Raw genomic sequence first — 25716 nt, 5'->3', positions numbered from 1 at the left:
ATGTTTATCTGGCCTTCTGCTGCAGAGGCTTCAGGATCACCTCAGCCCAGACTTGGCTGTGGCAGCAGGAACTCACCTGAGAAAAGATAACTGTAATATTAATAGAACTGCCAGAGGAGCTGTGGGTAGGTCTCAGAGACTCTTTTTGTTGCCTCCCCAGAAACCACGTTCAAAGTTGCTATGCAACACCTGTTCTTGCTGCCTGCTTTGTTCCCTGCATCCATGGCAGAAGCATGCAATGGGATAACAATTCCTTGACTTTCTGTCCATGTCAGAGCAGCAGAGGGGTTAGAGGCCATTGTTAAGGAAACTGAAGAATGAGCTCAAATACGTCAGGAAGTTGCAAAAGAGCAAAATTAGCTCTTCATTAGGCATCAGTTACTGTACTTGGATAGCACTGAGCTTCCGTTTATTCTCTACAAGAGGCCAAGGTGTTTGAACTTATTAGAGGTGTTTCTTTTTAAATAATATGCTGCCTCTTCCTTGTGGTTTTATTATCAATCGTGTGTGGGAGAGACAGGGACAGGCTGGACACCCAGGTTTTGAAGTCTCAGGCAGCCGCAAGGCCTGTTCTCTGCCTAAGAAGCCAACCCATACCTTCCTCCAGCAAAGCCTTCCTAAGCCTGGGGAGGCTGTGGCAGACCTGCCTCTTTTGGTTCTACCTGGTTCAGCCTCTGAAATTTGCATTTGCTATTTATGGTAGTAAACTCTGTTTCTGTTTGCAGGGAGGAATGAGAAGGGCCCTGCTCAGAGACACCGACCTGATCAAGATCTGACTGAGGAGGAGGTGGCTAGATACATTCAGGAACTGCAGAAGCACCAGGTTAGTGTGAGGCTGGGAAGATCTGTTTGCACTAAGCCTTACCTAGAGGAGTTGCTAGAGGAGCCTTGCTAGAAGAGTTCCCTCTGCTTCTGTCACTTGGAGACTTCTGGTGGAGAGGAGAGCACAGTAAAGGGGGATCTCTTGCCTGTGTGGAGAAATACAGGTGCGGGGCTTTGAGGTACGAGCACTGTTGGCATTGCCTGTGAATGGACCAAAGGTTTCAGAGCACTACCAGTTCCTGTGTCAGTGCAGAGCTTCACTTCTGTGCTCTCTCTCTCTCTAGGAGACGGCTGAGAAGACCAAGAGAATGAGCACCAAGGAGATGTAAGGGGCCTCCACAACGGAAGAGCCCAGGAGGATGGGCCCAACCTGCCACCCTGTCCTCCAGTGCTGATCTCAGTATGCACAAGTGTCTACTACAGTTGCCCAGTCACAGATATTTACATGTATAGCGATGGGTTATTTGTTTTGTAATACACAGAGAATGGGGCCAGGGAAGGGGAGCAGAGCCCACCTGTTCAGGGAGCTTCATTGCTGGGACCTTGGAAGGCTGGGAGGGACTCACAGCAGCCTCTGTGACCCTTCTGCAGAGCAGACAGCTGCTCCCTCCAAGAACTAACAGGGATTTCTTGTTCCCCTGGATCTGGGGAAAGGACGGAGGTCAGTGCTGGACAGAAAAGGGGGCCTTCAATCAGTACCATTGTCAGCACCAACCTTGGCTGCAGAAATACAGACAGTTCTGTGGCTGAGCACATGTGCTGCAGGGCATCATCAGCCAAGGATCTTACCCTTTGGTTCAAGCTCCTCAAAGCTGGTCAGCCTGGTGTGACACCTGGGAGCCGTGGTGCCATGCTGCTGGCATGAGTCCAGCACATTCCTCCTTGCTTTCCACCAGACTGTCCCCAGCAGCTCCTCCAGTACATCGTGGGCTCCAACACAACATGGTTCCTTTTGACCTCATCTCACTCTTACTCTCCCTGCCCCCTCCTTAGAGGTGCTATCTTAATTTTTTCTTATCACATTCACATGCTGACTCCCTCTTTTTGTTTTGTTTTGGGTTTTTTATTATTTTGTTTCCTATGGTAGTAATTCAGCTTTTGTATGTTTTGTAGCTGTAGATGTTTCAAGAAAACCCAGCGTGTGGGTTTTTGTTATTGACAGTGCTGTAATGCCCATGCACAGTTTGTATCGCACTGCGCTCGGCCACCACACACACCATGAGCAACTTGTGAGCCTTGCACTACAGGGTATTCCCCAGCTGGGGATAGCAGTGTCCCTCATGGGAAGAAGAGACAGAGCTGGATGTAATTAGTTTCACCAGACATGGATGGACACTGCAGCTCTCTAGCTCTCACTCCCTTAGCTAGCGTTGACCATGTGCTCAAAGTCTGCTCATGCCTCTCTAAGTTGCCCAGAGGGAATTGCAAACAGTCTAGAGACAGAGGGGCCAGGCAATCCCATCAGTAGAGTGTCTTAAAAGGCTTAACCTAATAGAAAACTGTTTAGTTGTGCCGTTGACCGCCATCTAGGGCTTTTCGTCTTCCTCTGGGGTGAGGCAGTAGCATTATTCTTTGATTCCAGGTATGAGTTTGGAGTCAGGGCTGGAAGCCTCATTACTGACACATTTCACAGTGTCATTGATCAGACCGTCTTTGACCACTCTCCCATCCCTTCATGGGTTAGTGTCGTCTGACCCATTTCTCAGAGCATTGCTCCTAGACATAAATGAAACAGTGTTTGGTTGATCATCAGCTCTGTAGCCTCAAGCCTGGCTGATTTTCTCCATTGTCAAATGTACTTCATCCACACCTGAACCTCCACGTTCCCTTCATGCCCCTGCTGTACTTCCCAAGCAGTTGCATGTACCCTGAGATGACTGCTCATGACTTCCATCTTTCTGTTTGTGAGCAACTTCAGCAGTTGTGCTGGGTGACCTTCAGTCCCTGGTGCTTACTCCAGCAGAACTCCGCTTGCATCTGCAAAAGCATGTCCTGCCTGAGTGAAGATCAGCAGGACTTTTGTCCCAACCTTCTCCTTTTTGCACGGTGCTTTCCTTGGAGAGGAAGAATGAGATGGTACCTAGAAGTATAGGAAAAGAAGAAAGCTTGGTCCCTCCTGTGCTCTTTCCCATGAGCCAGATGTGTTAAAGGCTGTCTGGTCTTCGAGCTCTTTTCCTGATGTGAACCCAGAGGACTTCCATTGACTTTGGCATAGTGCCACTTTTCCAGTGAGAACCATGATGTACCCCGCTATAGAGGTTCTGGCATCATAAATACAGAAGGAAGTTCTCGGGGTTTTTTCTCATGACAGCCTGGATTTACCTTTGATCTGTCATCTGTGCAGGTGAGGGGAATGAGTCCATAGGAACTGAGGGTAATGTGGGCAATGCTACGCTGGGATGAAGTCACTGTTTGTGTTCTAGTGGCACTGGAAGAAGTGCTTGGTGAAATAGGAGCACCCATTAGATGTAGCCTTGCTCCTTCCCAACAGTATGAGTGAAAGGGCTTCATGTGGTGGATCTGGAGTCACAGGAATATTGTTAATAAATGTTTTGCTTTATTCTGACCCTGCTCTAAAAGTTAGTGCCTCCCAGCTCTCTTCCTTCCAGCTTGTATCATTCAAGTGCCTTAGAGAAAACACAACAGCTTGCCTTAAGGGCTTTCCGTGGATGGGGATAACATCTTGTTCAGTCAGGAATATTTCCAACTGTAAGAACCAGAGCATGCACAGGAAGGGAAGGCGAATCCATGGCTTAAGGGCTTCTGTAGGCTGCACTATGTGATATGTTCTCTAGTCCCATTCCCTGTCTGCTGTGGATGTGCTGTTTAAACAAGGGTGGCTGCTGGGGGCAGAAGGAGAGGCGTGTGTTGGTAGTTGAGGTTTACAGAGCTTGCTCTTGCACTGAAGGTGGAGGGATGGGCTGCCATCTCCAGCAAGGCAAGCTGAGCTCTCTGAGAAGCCATACAACACACCCTAGGGTGGCCTGGGGCCGCAGGGTGGGAGTGCAGCAGTTACGCCTCCATGGAAAGGGCTGCTGCCTGTGGAGTCTTTCCCTCCTTCTCGTGCCCCCAAAGGGATGTGCAGCTGTGGAAAGCGATGCCCATTCTAAGGGCTACAGTTGCCAAAGGGGACTGAAACATCTCGCCTCCCTGCACAGAGAGGAAGGACATCCCAGGCTGAGCCATGCCCAGACTATACCTCGCTGCAGGCTGGTTGGTCGCTAACTCCTGCGGGGTGACGTGGCTGCTGGGGAAGGGAGTGCTGAACTTCAGCCATTGCCCTCTGGGACAACTGCTGTACAGACTACAAGGGGCAGGGAAGAAAGCATTATTTTTTTTTTTTTTCCCAAAAAGCCAAATTTAAGCAACCAACAAAAAAATCCCACTCCTCCCACTATAGTCCCTCCTGTACGTGTGTGAAATTTATCAGTATTCTGTAGGTTTCCTTAGTGCACTTATTTTACTTGATTTTGTAATTTTTTTTTTGAAGCCTGGGGGTTTGGATATTACTGCCAAATAAATGAAACAAAATTTAAAAAGTAATACATGTTTGATTTATTTCTCACAAGCCATGTGACTTCATTTTTCTCTTAAAAAAAATAGTCTGCACATTCATACACAGATCTCAATGTGCTTGAGAAATGTGAAACATGACTGTCTCTCTTTTATAGCTGAGGAATCAGGTGGAAAGGACCCATAGGCAAGTAAAAATAATAACTAAAGGCCTTGAAAATGTGCCCTGCAAGGACAGATCAAAAGCCATAGGGACAGTTAAGAAGGAAAGATCTAAATGTCTTCAGGTGGAGACTGCTGCCAAGATGAACATGCCCATCTGGCTGTTGTGGATGGGACACTAGCTTCAGCTGTGGCAGTCAAGACAGATCCAGAGGACACATCAGGGAATGCTTCTGAATGTCAAAGGACAGCAAATAACCGGAAGACGCAGACTTGTATTACACAGACTTCCTCCCTGTATGGATTTTAAGAATATACTGGAGTAACAGCTATCAGGCATAGACCTTCTGTTTCTAATATGACCTTAGCTAAAAGGCTAATGTCATCTTTGCTGAACTGAATGATGAAACAGCCTTTAATGGTGGTGTATAACAGAAGGATAATGTCTTACCATCCATCTCCCCCATAACTGTAATGCCACTACTGTAAGCACTTCTGTGTAAATGCTGGTCCAACAGAAGAGAAAGATGCCTTACTTATTTTCCCTTGGTGTGCTCCTTCCAAAGCTGTGTAAAAAAAACCAAACCCACCCACTAATGTTGCCTCACCATGTTACTTTTCACACCAAATGGCCTCTTTAGCATGTAGCACCTGCTGCACTTGCAGTCTCCTGTGGCACTGCCTGCCCATTCACTGCTCAACTGCAAAGTGGGACTGCCTTATTACTTCAATTTCTCCTGCCAGAATTTCCCAGGATTTTAAGAAGGAATGAAGGGAAGCATCAGACACAAATTTAGCTAGATGGCACTATAAATATTTTGCCTTGTGCATCATGCATACTTACTGAAGCAAAATGTTTTTGAGGTGGGAGAGAGGAAAAGAAAAAACTCCTTTGCCCACTGCTAGCAGAGGCCTGGGAAAAACTCTGACCTCTTTATAGAGTTAAGCACATCTGAGTGTTAAGTTGCTGCACTGTAGCTACATATACCTAATCAATTCACAGTTCTCCAGCACTGCTAAGCTTCAAGCTGAGAAACAGGCTATTTAAGTGGTTGATCAAGACTCTGAACTGCATTTGTAAGGTATTTATTAACTTTAGTTCTGAGGATGGGAGGAAACTGATCTATAATAAAACTCGATTCCTGAACCAGTTCACAGGACACACCTTTGGGACAACCAGGATTAAAGCACTGCAGAAGACAAGAATTAAATCCAGATGACCTTACTCTTGTGCTTACATAAACTCTCCTAAAACTATCCTGATCCAGCTGAAACAGCACAACCTTCGCAGAGTGGAAAAAATTATGTAGAAAAGAAATAACAATACCAGTACAATGTCTGTTCTACAGCTGTCTCTGGGTTCACATCAGGGCTTACATCTGTGAATCCACAGAAGCTTGGAAAACTAATGAAACAAGTCCAATGGAAGGTGACCTGTTCATTCCCACCCACTGGGGCATACTTTTTTGAAGGCTGGGCACAGCCCTGGCAACTTCTTGCTTTTGGGAACAGGAGCTGTCACATCAAAATATCTGTGGTGGTAAAATCCAGGGTTCATAGGAGCACCAAAGGAAGGGCAAGTGGACCATGGGTTTTGTCCAGTGTTCTGGACACCTTTGAACTCATCATTTTTGCTACTTCATATGTACTTTTAAGCTCTTGGCTGGTACAAGCGGACTGATTTCCTTCTGTTTCCTCCAGTCTGAGATGATAGAGACTTTTGTGGATATGAAGTGTTTTGAGTGGGTGGGAGGTTGTCACTGCCTTCTTTTCAGCTCCCTTATGCATCACAAGGAAGCAAGTCTGTTTCCTAAGGCTGGACTTTTTAAGGGCAGAAGTTCCCTTGGGCTGTGAATCTTCTCGTTCTCATCACACATTGCTGCTGCTGCTTCTTCCTATGATTACTGATTACACTGCTATTAACTTGTGTCCAGGGGAGATTAATGCCGTCTTTTCACACCCTGGCAGGGACACGCACTGAGGTAATTCTGGGAGGCCCTTCGGTGCTCTGCCAGCAGCAGCTCTCATAGAATGGTTTGGATTGGAAGGGACCTTAAAGAATACCCAGTTCCAAACTCCCCTGGCATGGGCAGGATCAAAGCAGATCAACCTTTGGATGGAACACCGGCTGGCCAGGGATGCTGGGCCAGCCACAACGGAGAGCCCTTGGGGCACACGGGGCCAGGCAGCACCTCTCCTTCGGACTCTGAGGGGTGACCGAAAGGGGCAGGGGGAAAGCTATTATTTAATGTTTCAGTTAGAGGGGCTCGGAGCTCTGGTGTCTTGGCTCCTGCGAGCCTGGTATAACACATTTTGCAGGGAGCACCCAGCGGCTCTCCCTCAGGCGGCAGGCCGGGCCGTGCGCGGGCTGTGGCGGTGCCCTGAGGCGATCAGCGCCGCTGGGAGCTCCGACCCGCGGCCATGGCCGCTCCCACACCCACCGCGCCGCACCCCTGCGCTCGTTCCGGGGCCGCCCAAGGGCTCACCCGCGGGCGCCCCGCAACCTGCATAGGAGCGCTCGCTCCCCTCCGCCCGCTGGGGCAGCTATCGCCTCCGCGGGTTGCGCGCCCGGGATCGAGCATGACGCCGTGAGGCCGCGCGGGGCCGGCGGGTCCATCCAGGTTCCGGGGCGGTCCGGGGCGGGGCGAGGCGCGGAAGCCCCCGGGTGGCGGCGGGGCTGTCGGTCAGTGCGGGCGGCATGGCGGCGGCGGCGGACGGGGGCGGCCCGGAGATGGAGCCCCCGCGGCGCGGCTCGCCCGAGCCCGAGCCGGAGCCAGAGCCGGAGCCCGAGCTGGCGCTGGCGGCCGAGCTGTCGGCGCGGCGCAGCGCGGAGACGCGGCAGCTGGTGCTGTCGCCGCGGCGGCTGTCGGGCCCGCTGCCCGCCGGGCTGTCGCAGTGGTTCCCGGCGCTGGAGGTGCTGGACGTGAGCGGGACAGGGCTGACGGAGATGGGCGCGGAGCTGCTGTCCCTGCCGTGCCTGCACACGCTGCTGGCCAAGAACAACCGGCTGGGCGGGCCCGGGTCGCTGCCCAAGGGGCTGGGGCAGGCGCCGCTGGCGCGCTCCCTGCGCGTCCTGAACCTGAGCGGGAACCGCTTCGCCGACGTGCCGCCCGTGCTGCTGCGGCTCCGCGGGCTGCGCAGCCTCAGCCTCGGCGGCAACCGCCTCCACAGCATCCCGCCCGACATCCAGGAGCTCCGCAGGTGAGGGACGGGCCCCCGCGGGAACAGGGACGGCCCCGGCAAACCCGGCCGGATTTTCCTGCCGCGCAGCGGGGCAGCGCTCCCCGTGCCACGCAACCCCCTCGGGGGTCAGCCCTGCCCGGCCCCAGGTGTCTCAAAGCACTGCTGCCGCCAGCGTGGCTCTTCCCCTTCGGCAGGTTGAGTTGCCAGCACGTTCTTTACCTCAGCAGTGTCTATAAGTATCTGAAGGGAGGTGCCAGGAGGACAGAGCCAGGCTCTTCTCGGTGTTTTCAAGCAGTGGGACAAGAGACAACAGGCAGAAACTGTTGCACGGGGAGTTTCTCCTGAACATGAGTTCCATCATAACTTTGCAGGTGATCGAGCACTGGAATAGATTGCCCAGAGAGGTTGTGGACACTCCTTCACTAGAGATATTCAAGATCCCTCTGGATGCAATCCTGTGCCATGTGCTCTAGGATGACCCTGCTTGAGCAGGGTGGTTGGACTAGATGACCCACTGAGGTCCTTTGCAACCTGACCGATCTTGTGTATTCTTTGTATTCTTCAGGTGATGATGGGCCTTCGGCGCTTGCAAACTGGGCATCTCTTTCAGGCCTGCCCGGTCCCTGGGCTGCCCTGGTGCTGGGGAGGCTCTCCCGGTGACAGTGTGGTCAGTGTGAGTGTTGGCATGTGGAAGGCTCTGTGGCTTTGCTCTGATGCAGATCTCTAGGTGACACAGAGGTGACCCCCTGGGCTCATGTAGCTCACAGCTGTATGATGGGCTGCCCGGGAGAATAAAGATGTGTTTGTGGCTCATGCAAACAATAGGGCCTTTCTGCTGATACAGCTGCAGTCTCATCTGGGAGGGGAGACGCTTGCTGTCATGGGTGGGGTTTTGTGGTTTTTCTCTCAACCCATCGACTTTTGTAGGTCTGACAGACCCAAAGTGTGGAGCCCTCGGCTGTGCTCGGCTGCAATGGTACATCGGGCTCAGGGGTATCCATCCACCACAGGCTGGTGATACAAAAGCCTGTGGCTGAATCATAGCAGTTAGGAACGCTGATGGGGTGGACACAGGCCTTAGATGGCAGTGGGTATTGGCTGCCTGCATTGTCCTGGGCTCGGTACTTCTGAAGCCTGCTGTCTCGGGCAAGAGTCTGTGCTGTGTCCTAAGTGTTACACACAGGCACCTCAGTGCGTTCTGCTGGATTCTCAAGCCTCAGGCTGGCCTCTGTGTGGCCCTGTGCTAAGACTTTGGATCTGAATTTTGTTTGCTCCAGCTCTTCGCCAAGGGACTTGTCAGAGGCAGCCTCTCATATGCAGATTCCAGCAACCTTGACCCTAAGTAGCTGGAGGCACTCTGATGGCTCGGCAGAGCTGCATGCAGTGGAAGCATAGGATGTTCTTTGTGGAGTGATGTCTCCCATGGGCCTAAGTGGGAAGTACCAGAACTGCTTCATTGCTATTGGGAAATGGTTTTGCCTGCTGCAGTATAATACAGTTGGGTATGTGGCTTTTCTCCGGGTGGCATAGCATGCATGTTGAGGATCAGTTCTGGGCTAAACTCTCTGGGTTGAGTGGTGCTACGAGGCATTTTGGGGGATAGAGAATGCCCATATCCTTCTTGGCAGAGTTGGGATGCACCCTGGGTTGGGGCTGTCACAAGGAGGTGGAAGCTCAGCTTTTTCTCTGTCCAAGAGCAGTTGCTTCAGGGAAGGAAATGTTTCAAGAAGGAAATGATGCACCAGCCTCATGGGAGAGGAGCCCAGTGGAAGAGGGCAGTTGTCTGAGGAAGATGATGCACATTGTCTCCATAACATGTCTGGTGGCATCCAGGATGTGGTTGGGATCCAACTGTTGCACGTAACTCTGAGGCAAAGGCTCCCTGCTGCTGTTTACATGATCTCAGTCTGTGGTTGTGGTTTTTCTCTCTCCCTTTTCTCTTTTCCCCCCCAAACCTCAGCCCTGCTTTTCCTTATGTCACTGTCCCCAGGAAGGTACCAGGCTGTGTAGCACTGCACATGGTGCCCCAGCGGGCTCAGAACTGTGCTTCCCCTGGCAGACTGCTGCTGCATGGTTACTCTGCTTTGTTCCTCTGACCTGCCCTGAGGCAGGGCTCCTCTTTGTCCTGTCCTGCAGCTTTTCTTGGGCTGGTCGTGCTGAAACCCCCAGAATGACAGTTCTGAGAGGGCAAATTCGGACAAGGCTATTGAACTGTCCATTTATCGTTACAAAGTGATGTGTCAGGTGGAAAAGTCAGACTAGACCCAGATTGTGTCTGCTGCCCACGTCACCACTGCTAACTCGTTGAACTTCTGCTAACATGTCAACATAATATAATTGAACTTTAGTTCAAGATAGCAAATCTGTGCCCCACCAGGATTGTAAGCTTCTTTACCACTATGCCATCAGTGACTTCTGTATCTGGGACTGCTGAGGTAACAAAAGGGAGCCGCACTGTTTGCCAGCACTGGGGAAAAACAGTACCTTATAATCTAAAGTTCCTCTACAGGGAATCCTGAATCTGTTCATTGGGAGCCAGATAAGCAGTGACCTTACAACCTTGCCAAAAACATACTGAATATGTTCTGGAGAAAAACTACTACCAGACCCCGTTCCTGCCGTCCAACAAGAGAGGTGCCCTCAGTGTGAGTGCGCATGGTGTCAAAGTGGGTAAAACGAGCCCGAGCAAGGACAGAGCAGAGCCAGTTGTTACGGCAGGGCAACGTGGAGACCTCCGTTAGTTTCTGAACTCTGGAACTTGGAAGTGGGAAGTGGTGTTGTGGCTCCTGTTAAAGTCACAGCTTAAGCTGCAAATGTCCATCTTGCTGTTGCTGGCAAGCCAAGACCTTGAGCCTTTTTCCATGTGCAACTTCCCATAAAAAGAAATTTTTCTTATATCTTGGGGTCTCTGAGACCACAGAGGAATGCAGGCAGCACTTTCACTGGACATGTTCCTCCTGCTGGTACTCAGAATTCCTCAGGCCACTTGTTCTCCTCCTGTAACCCTGGAAGCTCCCCATTTGCTCCAGTCACTGAGCAGGCTGGAGTTGCAGAGATCTAGAAATACTTCTGAATGTTTCCAGGGAATGTCTGACCTGTGATGAGATTTTTTAAAAAAATATTCCTGATAACTAAGCCTCATGTCTTTGCACCCCATAGTTTCCTATTGTAGTTTTTGAAGGGGTGGCACATCAGTTCTAGTGAAGACCAGACATGTAGCAGGTAAGGACTCTGTGTATGTGGTGAAGTTGAAAGAATACAAAGCTGATGTGTCTGATCAACCAAAGGAGAATGACTGGATGCTGGTGACTACACATGCAAAGGCCCTGGAACGGGAATTACATGCCATGCGTTCCTATTCACGGGAAGATAGTAAATCCACCATTTTACAGCAAGCTGGGGGTTGGTTCAGGTGTTCTGTGCAAAAACTCTTCCCTCATATGTTCCCGGTGGTTTCGCAAGTTAATGAACTTGGTGATAAGAACCACAGCCAGTCCTGTGCCGTCATGTCTTACTCCCTCCAGCTTCAGCCGTCTGCCCCATTCTTGCCCACACAAATGTTTTGTGTGCAGTGCAAGATCCTGCGTGGAAAGTGAGTGCTGTGTCCTGACTATCAGTTGCCTCCTAGGCTGCTGAGGTATGACCACCTGTATGCTTGAAGCTTTCTTCATATGGCTTCCATAAGTGTATGGTCACGACTGCTCTGGTGATGGCAGCAGGATGATGCTGATCATAGGTTGCTGGCACCAGGGATGAATAGCCTTTGTTTCATGTTTTCCATTAGGAAAATGCAATGCTCTTTCATCCTAATTCCACTGCAAGCATCTAGGGTGCCAGGCAACAACCTCGTGTGAGAAATGTAGGTGTTGCCCCTGCTAAGGGGTGGTTGCCCCGCTTTTTTAAATCATGTTGAAGCCATGCCTGTCTGTACAGTGCAAGACCTGAGCACTGGCTGTTGCTGTGAATATAGAGTGGTGAATGCACCAGACGTGTGAGAGCAGCCCTCTTTGCATTGCTTTCCTGTCTCCTGCCGGATAAAATATGAGCTTGGTAGGTGTTATCTTTCCTGTAGTTCTCCCTCTTGACCTTGCTGTGTTTTCAGTGGGAGATGCTGTAATCAGTCACTCGGACTCGATTCACAGCAGCTCTTGAGCTGTGATCTGCATAGAGATCCCACTGCTGTATTGGTTCTGCAAATCCTTCCTCTGCTGATCCAGCTGGGGATGCACTACGGGCTAATGTGTATTTTAGCTGGTGAGCTAGAAACATGGACATCTACTTGTGCCCATTCTGGACAAAAGTTGTGTGGCAAGTGTGGTAAAAAGACAGCTCTGTGCAATTCACCGTGCAGTGTTGTCTTTTGGCTGAAGGGTGCATGGAGTGTGCATGCTTGGGGAAACATCCTGCAAGTATCCCTTAAAGTGAACAGTTCTCAAGAGCTCAGTGAAACGCAGTCAATACTTTGAACCTCCTGATGTGAATTTCAGGTTCAGTTGCACTCTTATAGGGAATACTCTCATGGCCAGCAGAGCACCAGGAGCAGGCAGAAAGAGCTTGGAGAAGAGCTGTGCGTGTTCCTTTCCTTCTTGCTTGTATTCCTCTAATAAAGCCTGGTTGTGCAGGGCTTAGATCAAAGACCTCAAAGGCCTAACTGGATTTATCCAGGTTTTGTGTAAAGGCTTAGATGCAGTGAAAACCAGAGTGTTTGCTTTCATTCGTGGGTAGTATTAAGCATGTTAGACAAGCATACGCTTAAAGGACGGCTGTTACAGTGTGGGAAAAAGGGCAAGTGGAGCTTTGATAAAGATGCAGCATTAGGAAATCTGCTTGCTGCCTCCTTCTTCTTCCCCTCTTCAAACGTTTTGCAAATAGTTTTTAGACGACCGTTTGATCTTAAATTTGCGTGTCAGCAAAGGCTATGCAGTTCTCTCAGGAATTAGCAAATCGTAGAACAGGGTTAACAGGAGTGTATTGTTGGCTGCTTTGAAATTCCTCCCTTGCATGAGCCTCAAAACTGCCCTGGAAATTTCTTGCTAAAAGTTTATCTTAAAAAGACCCGGAGCTATTTCAGGCACCATTGTTGGTTAGTTGGTTTTTTTGTGTGTGTGTGTTGTTTGTTTTTTTAGGTTTTTTTTTTTAGATTACCTATTTAGATACATCTGTTTGATGTCAGCTGTTAGATTTTATTCAAAGAAGCATCTGTGGGCAAAGAGGGTGGATTGAAAATTTGAGTATCTCCTATGGCAGAAGACATTCTCCCCTTGAAACATGACTATGGGAGTGCTGTGGTAGTTGACAGGGCATCAAAAATGTGCTCTAGTGCTCAGAGTGCGCTCTTCTTGTTTACTGAATGTTTTGGGGCTTTTTGGTTTGATTTGTGGTGTATGATGACTCAAAAACGTCAAGGACATACTCAAGCAAGAGTCTCTTGACAGGTTAAACTTTGCTGTCATTACCTGAATTGATTCATAGTTGTTTGAGCATTTCTCCACTCCTTTCCTAGTATGTAAAAGGGTTTTCATTGCGACACTACAGCCCGATGGTGTGAAATACCCTGCTAGAAAGGAACAACACATGATGGGCTCTGTGGGCTGGCTGCTGCTTGGCAGCAATTACTACTGGCTGTGCTGAGCAGGGGGCTGCTGGGTATGAGGCTGAAAGGGACTCTGGCCTTTTATTAGTGTATTTGTAAACATTGCTAAAAGGCAGGAGAGAAAGTGTCAACCCTCATTAGTTACTCTGTCAAATGGTTGTTGGGTTTTTTTTCCTTTTTTGTTGCTTGATTTTGTTAGTGTTTGTACCCTCTTAAAACTCATTCAGCCAGGGCCTTTGTGTCAGGTTGGAAGTACATCATTTATTCTAGGTTCAAAAATAGGAACTGAGCTTGTGTTCGTTTAAGACTTGTTGCTCTCTGGCATTTTGAAGTTTCTGGACTGACTTTTGAAAGTGCAGAAAAAATTCCAGCTCTCCCTCTTGTGTACACAGCCGTGCGTGAGGCCTTAGCTGATGGATCAAAGTGACTGTACAGATTAATGATTGTCAGAAGAACCAGGACTTAGTGTGAAAGGTTAGTTAGGCAAGTATTCACTAAGCTCAGTCCCATCTCTGCTGTGGTCCTGAAAAAACATTAATGCTGTAGATTGCCTTGCTACAGGCCCTTATCTGAGGAGAGCAGAGCTCAGCAGTGCTTCTGCTGGTCTGACCAAGCAACAAACTGCCCCGCCCCAAGTAGGACAGCTGGAGAGCCAGCATCACCTTGGCCTCTAGATACGGGCTTAGTATGATGTGAAAATCAGACCAGAAGTAGATGAGCTGGGAACAACCCTTGGGCCCCAGTGATGTGGTCAGTGCTTTTTATAAAAGGGTCATGTCTCTTGAAAAGCCTTTCCTGTGTCATGATTAGCATTGCTCAGATGATTCTTGACACTTAATGTGATACAGAAATGCCTGTTGGTAATTTCTTTACCTTGCTTAGCCAAGACTAGGCTAGATCCTTCTTTCTAGCAAATAGTATTTTGAGGGACTGGAGTTATGGATTTCAGTTGCCTACTGAGCAGTGTTTCAGTGGAAGCTATAAGAATACGTTTTATATGTTTTCAATAAGTTTCTTTATAGTTTCAAAACCTTCTCCATCTGTTTTTTTAATGAATGACCATATAATTAATATCTTAAGTTGATGTGGAAATTCTGAATTTGCTGCACCAAACTGGGCCCAGTGAGTTGATAATCTGCTGACCTCAAAAAAGTGATTCAGAAGATACGTAAAAATAAAACAATTTTTAAGAAGCACTTAGTTGCCACTGAAGGAGTTGTCTTATTTGTGGATTTTCAGTTAGACACAGTTTGTATTCTGATGTTGGGGCTTTATATTCTACCTGGTATGACAGAATATTCTCATTACACAGGCTTTACAAAGAATGGATTTGAAGCAGTAAGTAGTTTGTAGGCAGTGGTTTTGCACACTGAGTTTCTGCAGTAAGCTGCTTTTGAAACTTACACATTTTATGCCTTGAACAAAACATTTATACTGTATAGTTTGCACCCCTCTTCTCCTTCCCTGGTAGTGTTTTTGTGCCATGAGGCTTTACAGGCATTGGTGTCCTGAAACACCAATGAGGAGTTAATTATTCACTTTTTGTAACAAGTGTAAACTTGTACACATCCAAACCTTGTTTAAATATTGAAATCCACATTACTAGAATTCCCTTGTCCAACAGATTTTGGTGTGGGCTCCAGCAAGGGCATGGAGTTGAAATATGCCTAAGAATTGATTGGTCAGGAGTTAAGTCCCTAATGAGAGCCAAGCAGCCTTAAATCCACCTTGGGAAACAATAGAGGTTGAAGGAGGAATTTTGGTTAAAACTCAGGGCTTTGTTAGGGGATCAAAAGTTAATTAAAAATAATCTCTACTTGACGTGGTCTCTGCACAGCAGCCTTCCTCATACCCCTGCTCCACCTACAGGTTGTCAGGGTAGAAAAGAGGCTGCTTTTGAGCAGTGGGGATTGGTGGTAGTTTTTCCTTGTGTACTTTCTTGCATGTTCAGAGTAACCTCCAAATGTGTCTCTCAGCTGAAGAAAGTGTAGTTACTTCCTTTCATATTATCAAATTCAGTTTAAGGCTTAGCTTTATAGCCATTTCATCAAATTTCAGTTATTTACCTTGCCTTTGACATACTCTACAAAGGTAAGCGAATCCAGGGGAGGTTACGCTCTGTGAGCATCTCCTAGTGTGTGGCAGAGGTCTGTCCTTTTCTTCTCTGCTGTTGGGCAGATGGACCTTTGTGCTGCATTAGTGGCCTCTGTAGCCCAAGCAGATGCTGTTATTGGATCTTTGGGGTTCAAGTTTCCTGCAAGAACTGCACAAATAGACACTTTGTACTGTTCTGCTCCATCCCAGGGGAAGCCTCAGGGAGGAGCTTCTGTGGCGCTCCACATATGCTCTGGCACAGACTTGCAGGGTTCAAACCTTCTCTGGGTTGACCACCATCTCCCTTGGATGCTTTGTTCATGTGTTTCTGTGCCAGTTGTATCCATTTCTCAGTTGCTGGGGTGAGATGAATGTGTCTCCTATTCCGAGGAGGCTTAACCTGTTCATAAAGAAAGGCTGATGGAGCCTGGATGACTTCACTTTCCCTGACCTGTGAGGAATACTTGGTGGATCAGAGAAGGCTAATGTACATTGTAGTTTGGCAGCTAACCTGAGTGTGTACTGGAGATACTGAACCAGGACTGTGGGATCCAACTTTTTCAAGCATGAGAAACAGCCTTGTCTGGACTGTGATTAGCAAGAAGTACCCAGATTGAACCTACCTTTTCTCCTCTTCCAGACAAGATCTGAGAACAGGGAAGGAAAGCTATTTGAATTCTTGAAATAGGGACTTGAAACTTATGTTGAAGAGAAGTGCTTGCCAATTTTACTTCCTAGATTTGCTTCTTCCACAGCAAATACCAGCTACTCCACCTGGCAGAAGGGAACTAGTGGATCTCTCTGATCCTGTTTCCCATCGCAGAACATCTAACGATTCTTTTCTTTCATTTAGGCCCAAAGTGCAGTTAAGTCCAGCTAATGGTTTTGGTAGCTTTGGGCTTCATGACTTCAGTATACTGAAACCGATCTGAGAAATTATGTGCATGTACTTGTGTGACTTGGGTGCACTCTGTGCTGTGGCAGCTGTGGTGGTGTTGATCTGCAAACTGTGTCAAAGGGGGACTGGCTGCCTCTGATTAATGCTGAAGGGTTCCAGTTAGTCACTGAGCAGTCAAATGATACCATAAAGAGCGACTGGTGCTTGTGCAGGGAGAGACACTGCTCTCTTGCTTCACTCTCCCGAAATTGAGAGCTCCCACTGGCTGCAGCAGGATCTATGTCGGTGCTGCAGACCCTGGCTGTGCAGGCTGTTCTTCCTGGGAAGACCAGGAAGGAGTAGGACCTTTGCATATGGTGTTGGTGTAGGAATACACAGTTGTCTGGTGCCTACCTTCAAATGTAATGGTGACTGCAGGAGTCTGGAGGTAAATCTCAACATTATCTGTTGTGAAACAGCAGCTCTGTTGTAATTTTTATGTGCAACTCAGCCTTTTTTTTCCTTTCTCTCAGCAAATTATCTCATATGTAGTCATCTGTAAGTTTTATTTACGAAATGCAGGAGATGTGAAGACTTGGGTGTTAAAGGAAACTTGAAATGATGTTAATTAAATAATGCACTGTTTTCTCTTCTCTTTTTCAGTTTAGAGTTCCTATACCTTGGAGGGAATTTCATTACTTCAATCCCACCTGAATTAGCAAAACTGCCTTCTCTAAAGTATCTAGTTCTGTGTGACAACAAGATCCAGAGCATTCCACCTCAGCTGGCACAGTGAGTATTTACTGTCATTAGCCACCAGCTGTAATTAACTCTTTGAACTTTTTCTTCTGCGTGTGTGGATAAAAGCACCTGGGAGGACCTATTTGTCCTTTAGTTTGTTAATGTGACTAGCCTTGAATGAGAAAATCTTTGGCATGGTGCACTGCAGGCAGACCATGAATATATGATATGGAAAACTCAATCAAAGGGTTATGGAAAAAAAATGTCACCTAGGTTACACTTCAAGGTGAATTAATAGATTTGTATAGTGGGCCCTAAGAAGTACCTGGGCAACTCAGAAAAGAGAAACTGCTACTGTAAGAAGTAAGAATGCTACCGTTTTCTTAGTGATGAATGCTCAATACGTTCTATGTGTGCTTTTGTCTTGTACCATCCCATGTGTTCCCTTGGCATTCCTTACTCTAGGATCTCAGAATGTTTTAGTGTTTGTTAAATCCTACAGCTCAGTTCTAGGGGCTAAGTTCCTGCTTTATCTGTTCGTAATGGGGGAAAGAGGACACTGCAGCTCTGTATGGGCAGCCTGAGTTGGGAAGTGAAGGTGGAAGGTGTAGCTGTAACCTCAAAAGCAATTGAATGGCAACATGGAGTTTTCTGAGTTGGAATTCGATGGTGTAGTGGGATTATTCTTGATGGAAAATGTCTAGTTGTCTTATAACTTGGACTGGTTTGGGAGCATCCCTGGATCCCTGGATGTCATGCTGAAGTATTGCTCTTTGCTTCCTGAGAGGGAAAAGCCTCCTCCAAAAGCCAAAAAAATTGCTTGTCACCTGTGCCGACACTAACCCAGCCTGACCCTGCTTAGCTTTTGGGATCTGGTCGTATCACAGCACAAGGTGGTGCAGCTGCAAGCAATGAAAACACGGGGTTTTCCAGGGCTGGCTGCCTGCCAGTAATCGTCTTTAATGCACAAGAGAAAGCAGGTGACTTACTCAGAGTATTGCATGGAACTGCTCTTGATGCATGCACTAGGTACAAGGAAGTGTTGTGTCCCCTGAAATTGTTCAGTTTGTGCACTTTTATTCTGAGTTACCTTTTTGGGGGATTGTTGAGAACACTGGCAGGGACAGCAGCATATTTAAGACTGTTTATTTAACAGGTATGCTGGAGCTGAGCCAAGTTTTCTAGTGCATTGCGAGTGCTGGAGTAACAGCAGCTCTTACAGCATGAATTTATGTTTTAAAGGGGAGAGAAGCCAAAGAAAAAGAAATTGGTGGAAGAGGGGAGAGTAATCAGGTTTGCATAATGCAGTTGTGGAACAATTTTGCTTGCACATCTTGACTGGGTTTCCATCTCCATCCATCCTTAGGCTGCATTCCTTGCGTTCCCTTAGCCTGCACAATAACCTTCTGACTTACCTTCCTCGAGAGATCCTTAACCTGGTTCACCTAGAGGAGCTGAGCTTGCGTGGGAACCCGCTGGTGGTTCGGTTTGTCCGTGACCTGACCTACAACCCCCCGAGCCTTCAGGAACTTGCAGGACGCACAGTCAAAACTCGCAATGTTCCCTACACTCCCAGCGATCTCCCGGAGACTCTTGTCCGGTATCTGAGCTTGGCCAGCAACTGTCCCAATCCTAAATGCGGGGGTAAGTTCACCTTTACAGCTCTGCTTCCTGCTTTTAGCTGATGGATTTCCTTTCCTTCTGACTTGCCATGACTTTAGTAGCTCTGTCAGGTTCGATGTGTTGTTGCGTCCACATTCTGGCTCCAGGTTTCCTACAAACTTGTCTTTAAGGAACCTTGTTCACTGAGGAACAGTGTTCAGAGTTGTTGTGCTGGTTTACTGTATTTGCATGGGAATGTCAGACAGCACTTCTGTCAGAGTCTTTGTAGCTCATCCCAGCAATCCTCTGTGGTTTTATGGTCTGAAGTTTCCGATCCTTCTGCCCTAAAATAATTCAGAGTAAGTAATGGACATGAGAACTTTTGCAAGCGCTCTTGCTGAACAGCAAGCATCATTTCTGGGTCAAAAAAGAGGAGAGTGGCTCTAGTGCTTAGCAGTCTTCAGGAGCAACTTGTTTATCTCTAGCTTGGGACTACGAGCATGTAGTTCTTGGAAGGAAAGGACTTCATAAAAAAGCCTGGAATGCTTGGGTTTAATTTGGCTCAATGCTTAATCTTTATCCAGAATAAACGATCTGTGCATTTAGCCTTTAGAAGATTAAGGAAAAAACATCATTAATTAGTATCTACCCTGCAGTCATAATGCAGGCTGTTATCTCCTTACAATATCAATAGCATGCTCCATAAGCAAAGACAGAAGGGCTGGAACTTGTGTTGTGAGGGAGAGAAAAGTTTCTTTTTTTTAGAGTTTTGCACAGCCTGGATAACAGTGGATTGATTTTGTGCTTTTTCACATTGCCCTATGAACTTGCACAGTACTGCAGCGTTGCTCTAGCGCTGCAGGAAAAAAAGCTTACTCCTGACCAGCTAGGACTTAAAACCCTGCTGGAAAGCTCTGAATATGTCAGCGTCTAAAATCACTTGCTTTGACAGGAAGAGAACATAATTGTGTGTTACGGCAAGACTGTTGCCATGGAAAGTAGCATCCAAGCTCAGCATGGTGACTTCACTCAAGCAGAAGAAAAGTAGAGCTGTGAAGGTCTGTTTGTGAATGCATTTTTACTAGCTGGTAGAAGAGGTTTTACAAGTTTGAAAATAGAGTGCATGAATTAATTTGGCAGTTAAAAAGTTTGCAAAGTCCCAGCCTGAATTTTCTCCCTAATGGTTAGAAGAAATTTCCACATTATTTGGAAGTAACTGCCCTGTGTCTTTTCATGAAGAGTGTGCCATTCTGAATCACCTACCAAATACAGTTTTACAGAAATTTTACTTTTCCAGAGGTATCCTGGTCCCTTGTCTTCCTTCAGTATCCCTTGTGTTCCTGTGTCCAGCGCAATGTCAATGACATCCTAGTTTGAGGCACATGCACCAGCCGCAACAGCCTTGCAGAGTTTACAGGTCTCTTGGCATGGGATCTCACGTGTGTTTCCTGTTCCCTCTGCCCCTACAGGTGTCTACTTTGACAGCTGCGTCAGACAAATCAAGTTCGTTGACTTCTGTGGGAAGTATCGCCTCCCGCTGATGCACTACCTGTGCTCCCCGGAGTGCTCCTCTCCCTACAGCTCTGCCTCCCAGAGCTCTACTTCCCAGAGCGAGTCTGACTCTGAGGACGAGGCCAGCGTCGCTGCGCACAGGATGCAGAAAGTCCTTCTGGGATAACAGGGAGCGAGAGGGGAAGACAGGAAGGAAAACAGATTTGAAAAGCAATAATGGAACAGCGAAGCATGAGTCACTGGCCTGAAGGGCTCATGAGAAATTGTCCTCAAGTCCATGCAAGGGGCAGAACATCTTAGCAAGCCTAGACTTGCTTGGTGCGGTGCTACTTAGTAGATCTAACTCAGTAGCATACTGCCTGTAGGTTGCCTGGGGTTGTTTGGAATGTCTCCTGACTGGGAGACACCCTCCCTCCCTCAGAGGGGCAGGGGAGGGGGATTTGTTCTCACTGGCGGATTCAGAAGGGTTTTAATACACGAAACTTCACTGGACTTTGGTCATCCTGCATAGAAAGGAGACTGTCCAGATCCTTTAACACTGTGGTAAATCAAAAACAGGCTAATGATGCCATGTGAGTATGTATGGACCCCAGTGTTCTGTACAGCAGTTCCATTCTTTTCTGTCTCCTTTGATTTCAGTTACAGATTTTACACCCATCCACTGAAAATGAAAGTTGAAATGTTCTGTTCAGGACTATTTCAAGCCCTGGTTACTCTTCCTTTGCTAGAGGTCTAGCATCTCTGTACTGTTATAGGTGTTATAGCCATCAGAAAACTGAACCACCTTTCTTCTCCCTTGTTATACTAAGCTACTCTTAGTGTCTCATTCTAACTGTACTTGTTATTTTTTTCCCCTTGCCTCTTCCCATTACACCTGGAGTGTTGCTGTCTTTATGATGTCTTCAGAAAACAGAGAAGTTGTTCTGCTGAGACTTCGTATCACTTCAAGACTTGTGTCCATGTGTGCCTGTGCAAGGGACCAGATGTGGTGCTCTGTGTTGCACTTTTGAGCCTCAGCTTACCCGGAGCAGGTCTGCTTTTATATCTGTGAATTGCAGGAAAGGTCTTGACTGACAGTCTTTGTTTATAAACAGCCACGTTTCCCCTGCTGCACTTAGCTCTGCTGTGCTTGGTAGAGTTACTGTCCGTCTTTTAGGTCATCTGACTAAGATACACAACAGCTTAATGGAAGTACCAAGGGAAGTGCTGTGGAGAGTGTATTTTCTCCTGATTCAGAACATGAGAGGAAAAGCCAGTAGGGAAGCAAAGGCACGTTGTCTGAGCATCTTGCGCGAGGTGGTTTTGAAATGTCTTCCTTATTTATTTGTTTGCATTTGCTCTTGTTTAATAGTTGTGGCAGAGTCTGTTGGATGGTTCAAGTAACACATTCAGTTATCTTAAACTATGTTTAAAGGAAAGCTGCATAAAACAGCTCACAATTTTTATGCATCAAGAAATTCCTTATAAAATTAATATTATTAATTGAGAGGCATCTATAAATCTACTTTATGAGGCTGTTGTTTGTTTTGCTCAGTGAGAGCTGCCCCTTTATTAATATTTCATGGTAAACAATCCTTTTGATGCAGTTTCTGATAGAGCAAATCCAACTGTGCCTTTGAATGCATGAACAGAGCAAAAAACATTATGTTAAGAAGCTGAAATGAACAAGAAAAACTTCTTTTAACCCACTTTGGCCCTACAGGGGAAATTAAAAACCTGTGCTCCCCTCCTGTATTCTGAAAACACATGTACCTATTTGAACATCTTAGGGCAGCTCTGTGTTAATGGTCCTGTTTAATTATCTTTGACACTTTATGTATTAAAGCACTTTGATAATTCTACTCTTTACAACTAGCTTTAGTGATTTTTTTTTTTTAATTAGACTATATTTTCCTTTCATGTGACCTGAAGAACAAGGTCTGTGAAACTTTTTATGTTCCAGTCTGTCTTCATGTGCAGGTTGAATTTCTTGCCTTGCATTTCTTTGACAGCATTCCTTATTTCCCCAGTTTCCTTTGGAAAGAACTGGAATTTGAAAGAAATGATCTAGTTGTAAAATTTTACCCTGTCCTTTGTTAATCATTGCAACTTGGTCCCCACATGCACAGATCTGTAGGGAACTAATTGCATGTGCCTATGCCTTTCCAAATAATTTTTAAAGGTATATTTTTAAGACACAGTAAGATATATGTACCAAGCAACTGGATGTCACTTTAGCAAGTTCTGTGAGATTTGCATGGGAAGAAAAACCCAGATTTTGAGAGAAACCAACTGCATGCTGCTCATTAAATTGCAAGTCAGAGAGTGGCCTGTTTTGTTCATCTTGTCTTTCAGATGCTTTTTCCTGTCCCACAAGAACCTCGTCCCAGCAATGCTGAAGGACAGTAAGCTGATTCCAGAGCCACAGTTTTAAATTGCCTGCTGGTATAACAGTAGTGAGTGATCTAGAGCTTGACTCTCCTGCCGGTGAAAATGAGCCACACAAGTTGAGATCTCAAGATCTTTTGAGCTCAGGGCCATGAGGTACCACCTCCCTTTCTTCTCTTGAGCAGCAACTGCCTTGCAGTCATGCATTTTTTCACTTCACAAATTTAGATTTCATCACAGCTCCTGTTTGCACAGTAGCACCTCTGTGTGTGATGAATTAAGACCAATGGTGGCTGGTTCTAATTTAGCTTGATAATTAACTGCATTTTCTTTCCTAACTGAACAGGCATCCCCTTTCTTCCCAAATTTTTTATGGTTTATTAGGTTAATTTTTTTTTCACAGCTTCTTCACAGTAGCCAGGTCAAAACTTGACAGCTTATGCAGTTGATATATCTATGCATATTTAGACTCGATAACATATATTGTCTCTTAAAAATTTATATATATTCCTGAACATAGCTACCAAGTTTTCTTTTTGCTGCTGGACTTTGAAGTGCAATTCAAGTAAGTCAGAATTTAAAACAATCAAGGACTGGGAGGAAAAACAAATGATTGGTTAGTTGGTTGGTTAGGTTTGGGGTTTTTTCCCTCAGAGGTTATATTTGAGAGGACTAAGGATGCAGGTGTGTGCTGTGTTGCCTAACACACTGAACCCCCTGGAGTCAAGTTTTTCAGCAATTGTTAGTCCCAAAAGACTCGAAAATGTACTGGGCAATATAATAGGTATTCACAACTTGAAAATACATGGATGGTAGGGGCTAGTTCCTACTGTTCCCTTCTCTGGGGCCCTGAGAAGCACACAGCGATTTTGCCAGCGTTGTAGCTCTTTCTGTCAGTTTTCATCAGATTGCAGTTCCTACAGATGCATCTCCAAGTGAAGTCTTCAGACAGTGTTTTGGTATCAGTCCACTTGTTGCTACAGCAGCCCAGCATGTCCAGCTTTTGAAGCTGTTCTTAAGCTGAGACACAAGTGTGTGAAGCAAAGTTGCTCATTCCTCCTTCCCCGTGGGGCCCAGGGTCCTGCCTGCATTCATCCTCTGCCCCGCCATCCTCTGCCAAGGGGAGCTGCTGGTGCCTTTCTGAATGCAGGTACTTGATGTGAACAGTGGGGTCATGTTAAAAAGAAGCAAAATATCAATTTGACTGGAAGCAACTTAGAGAGTTGCCAATTCTTTTATGTTTCTCTTTCTTTAATAAGAGGTGAGACCTGAGGAAGTCAGTAATGAATATTTAAACATACTCTGAAGTGGCCAGATGCAGTTTTTCATCAGCTTCTGTCCTGGTCATTTTAAGTCTTTGAAATCTTGTGTTGAATTATAATGGGAGTGGGGGGGAGGGAGGGGAGAACCAGCTCCTTTTTGTTCCTTACTCTTGTTGGCAATAATGAATGGAAGGAATTTAATCCAATGAAAGTAATGAAACTTAATCCTTGCAATGCATCTTTGTTGCCCAGTTCAAAGAACTATTTCAATGCATCTTATTCACACCATGCCCTCCTTCCCCAACTGAAGACACTTCAAATAGACTGCTTCAGAATGCACACTAATACAGCAGTAACTTTGTCTTGGAAACCTTTTATTGATTATTTCACTTGCCTACCTGACTAGAGAATTGATCATTTACTGACCTGAGGGTAGAACACTAAGAATAGAAAGGGTTCTCATCCAGCCCTCTTGTTGAATTTTTATCATGAGCATTTGTTTTAGGAAGTCTTAAAGTGCCTTATGATTTTAAAACTGCATTTTGCCTGAAACATATGAATGTAGAATATCTCTAACAGTATTTCACTATAAGCTGTAAAACAAATTGCAAACACTAAACTAAAAATGTTACTTCTGCTGTTGTCTGTCCATTATTTGCCGACATCTCAATTCTGGTGTTGCTGCAGGCAGAACCCCTGTGGGACTGTATTCATTAAAATGGGGCTGTACGTGGTTGGGGAGCAGATGAGATTTGACCTGTGCTGTGTAAAAGCAAGAGTAGGTGAGACTTGCAAAGGGACTGCTAAAAGTCTTGGCTTCTGGAGCCCACTTGTGAAAGACCGGTGTGTGTTACAGAACCAGACCCTGTTTTACTTCTGGTGTAGTGTTGCAGAAATTTGCTTTTTAAAGGTAGAAGAAACTCATAAACAAGATAAATACACAAACAATAGAAGGTGGTGTCATGGTGGACTTCTCCAGCAATAGGAAACAACAGTTTTAAACTTCTTGAATTGTTTCTCTCTTAATATGCTAGCCCTTGAAACCTGTAAGTGACTTTTTGAATGTTAATTCTCTGATCATGTTAACTGGGTAATGTGTTCCCATTTCTTGAGTAATCCCATGTTTCCTCCTACATCCTGAAGAGTTTTGTGATCTATTGCCAAAATGTTTTGGATCCTGCTGTGCAATTACCAGTTGTCATTGCAGAAATGTAGTGTATTAGAAAATGGGACAGTGGGAAACAAGAATTACTTGATATTAACTTCAGCAGGAACTATTTCAGAGATGGTTCAACTTCATATGTAATGAAAAACTTCTCAAATTATGCTACAGCTCCATTTCAAATAACATAAAATACCAAGGAATGCAGTGACCTTGCAGCAATAGCCAGGCTGAGAACATTCTTGCCTCTTTCTGTTAACTAATTTAAGGATGCCCTTTTCTATGCCTTCTTGTTACCTACCTTATACTGGGAAACAAAATCCTGGAAGTGCTGATTCCTGACGTGAATTGGCCCTCTTCTACTCTCAAGGAGCAAATCTTGTCTCTCAGACCACCTTCTCTGCATTTATCATGAATGCAACAAAAAGAGTGCAGATGAAACATGAGTTATGTAGATGCCTGAAGCAGATGCTCAGAATGTCAAATTGACATTTTAAGCTCATGCAGTTGCATGGATATAAAGGGGAGTGTAGTGTTGCACTGAAAGTATGTCATCATAAAGTAGAGCTATATGTTTCCTATTCAGATGGGCTGCCTTGGGTGATCAAGAGCTGGATGTACACACCTTTTTCCTCTGCATTAAGGTGGTGAATTGCAGATGCCAACCTTTAAAAAAAAGATTTGGGGAGAAAGCCCTAGTGCTGTATTGAAGAAGGCCGGGGCCATCTGCACCCTTTGTCACAGTGTGGAGATGACGTGCCATGTCCGAGTGACTTTTCCCCTTCCAATGGCTGCTGCTCTATGGTGACTTACTGTGAGAGGGTGA

General features: G+C 46.3%; 2 protein-coding genes across 2 annotated transcripts in view; both read left to right on the top strand.

The window, feature by feature from the left end:
• The window catches only part of FSTL1 (follistatin like 1), a 53726-nt gene extending 49336 nt beyond the window's left edge, over positions 1-4390 (top strand). The window contains exons 10-11 of the mRNA XM_050331693.1: positions 726-823; positions 1107-4390. Of these exons, the coding sequence (XP_050187650.1) occupies positions 726-823; positions 1107-1151 (143 nt within the window). The 3' untranslated portion in view covers positions 1152-4390. The remainder of the gene's footprint in view (positions 1-725; positions 824-1106) is intronic.
• Positions 4391-7196: 2806 nt separating this feature from the next.
• Positions 7197-24359, top strand: LRRC58 (leucine rich repeat containing 58). Its single transcript, XM_050331691.1, has 4 exons — positions 7197-7698; positions 16908-17036; positions 18352-18629; positions 20057-24359. The coding sequence occupies exons 1-4, from the start codon at positions 7229-7231 to the stop codon at positions 20263-20265; spliced, it is 1086 nt and encodes a 361-aa protein (XP_050187648.1). The 5' UTR covers positions 7197-7228; the 3' UTR covers positions 20266-24359.
• The last annotated feature ends 1357 nt before the right edge of the window (positions 24360-25716 follow it).

The sequence above is a fragment of the Myiozetetes cayanensis genome, unplaced genomic scaffold, assembly GCF_022539395.1.
Source record: "Myiozetetes cayanensis isolate MyiCay16 unplaced genomic scaffold, myiCay2020 scf5-8, whole genome shotgun sequence".
NCBI lineage: Eukaryota > Metazoa > Chordata > Aves > Passeriformes > Tyrannidae > Myiozetetes > Myiozetetes cayanensis.
This window is presented reverse-complemented; position numbering and strand designations above follow the sequence as displayed.

Coding starts and splice junctions, on each gene's coding strand:
- LRRC58 (XM_050331691.1), top strand. CDS start 7,229: ATGGAGCCCCCGCGGCGCGGCTCGCCCGAGCCCGAGCCGGAGCCAGAG. Junction 7,699..16,907: donor GACATCCAGGAGCTCCGCAG/GTGAGGGACGGG, acceptor TCTCTTTTTCAG/TTTAGAGTTCCTATACCTTG. Junction 17,037..18,351: donor ATTCCACCTCAGCTGGCACA/GTGAGTATTTAC, acceptor ATCCATCCTTAG/GCTGCATTCCTTGCGTTCCC.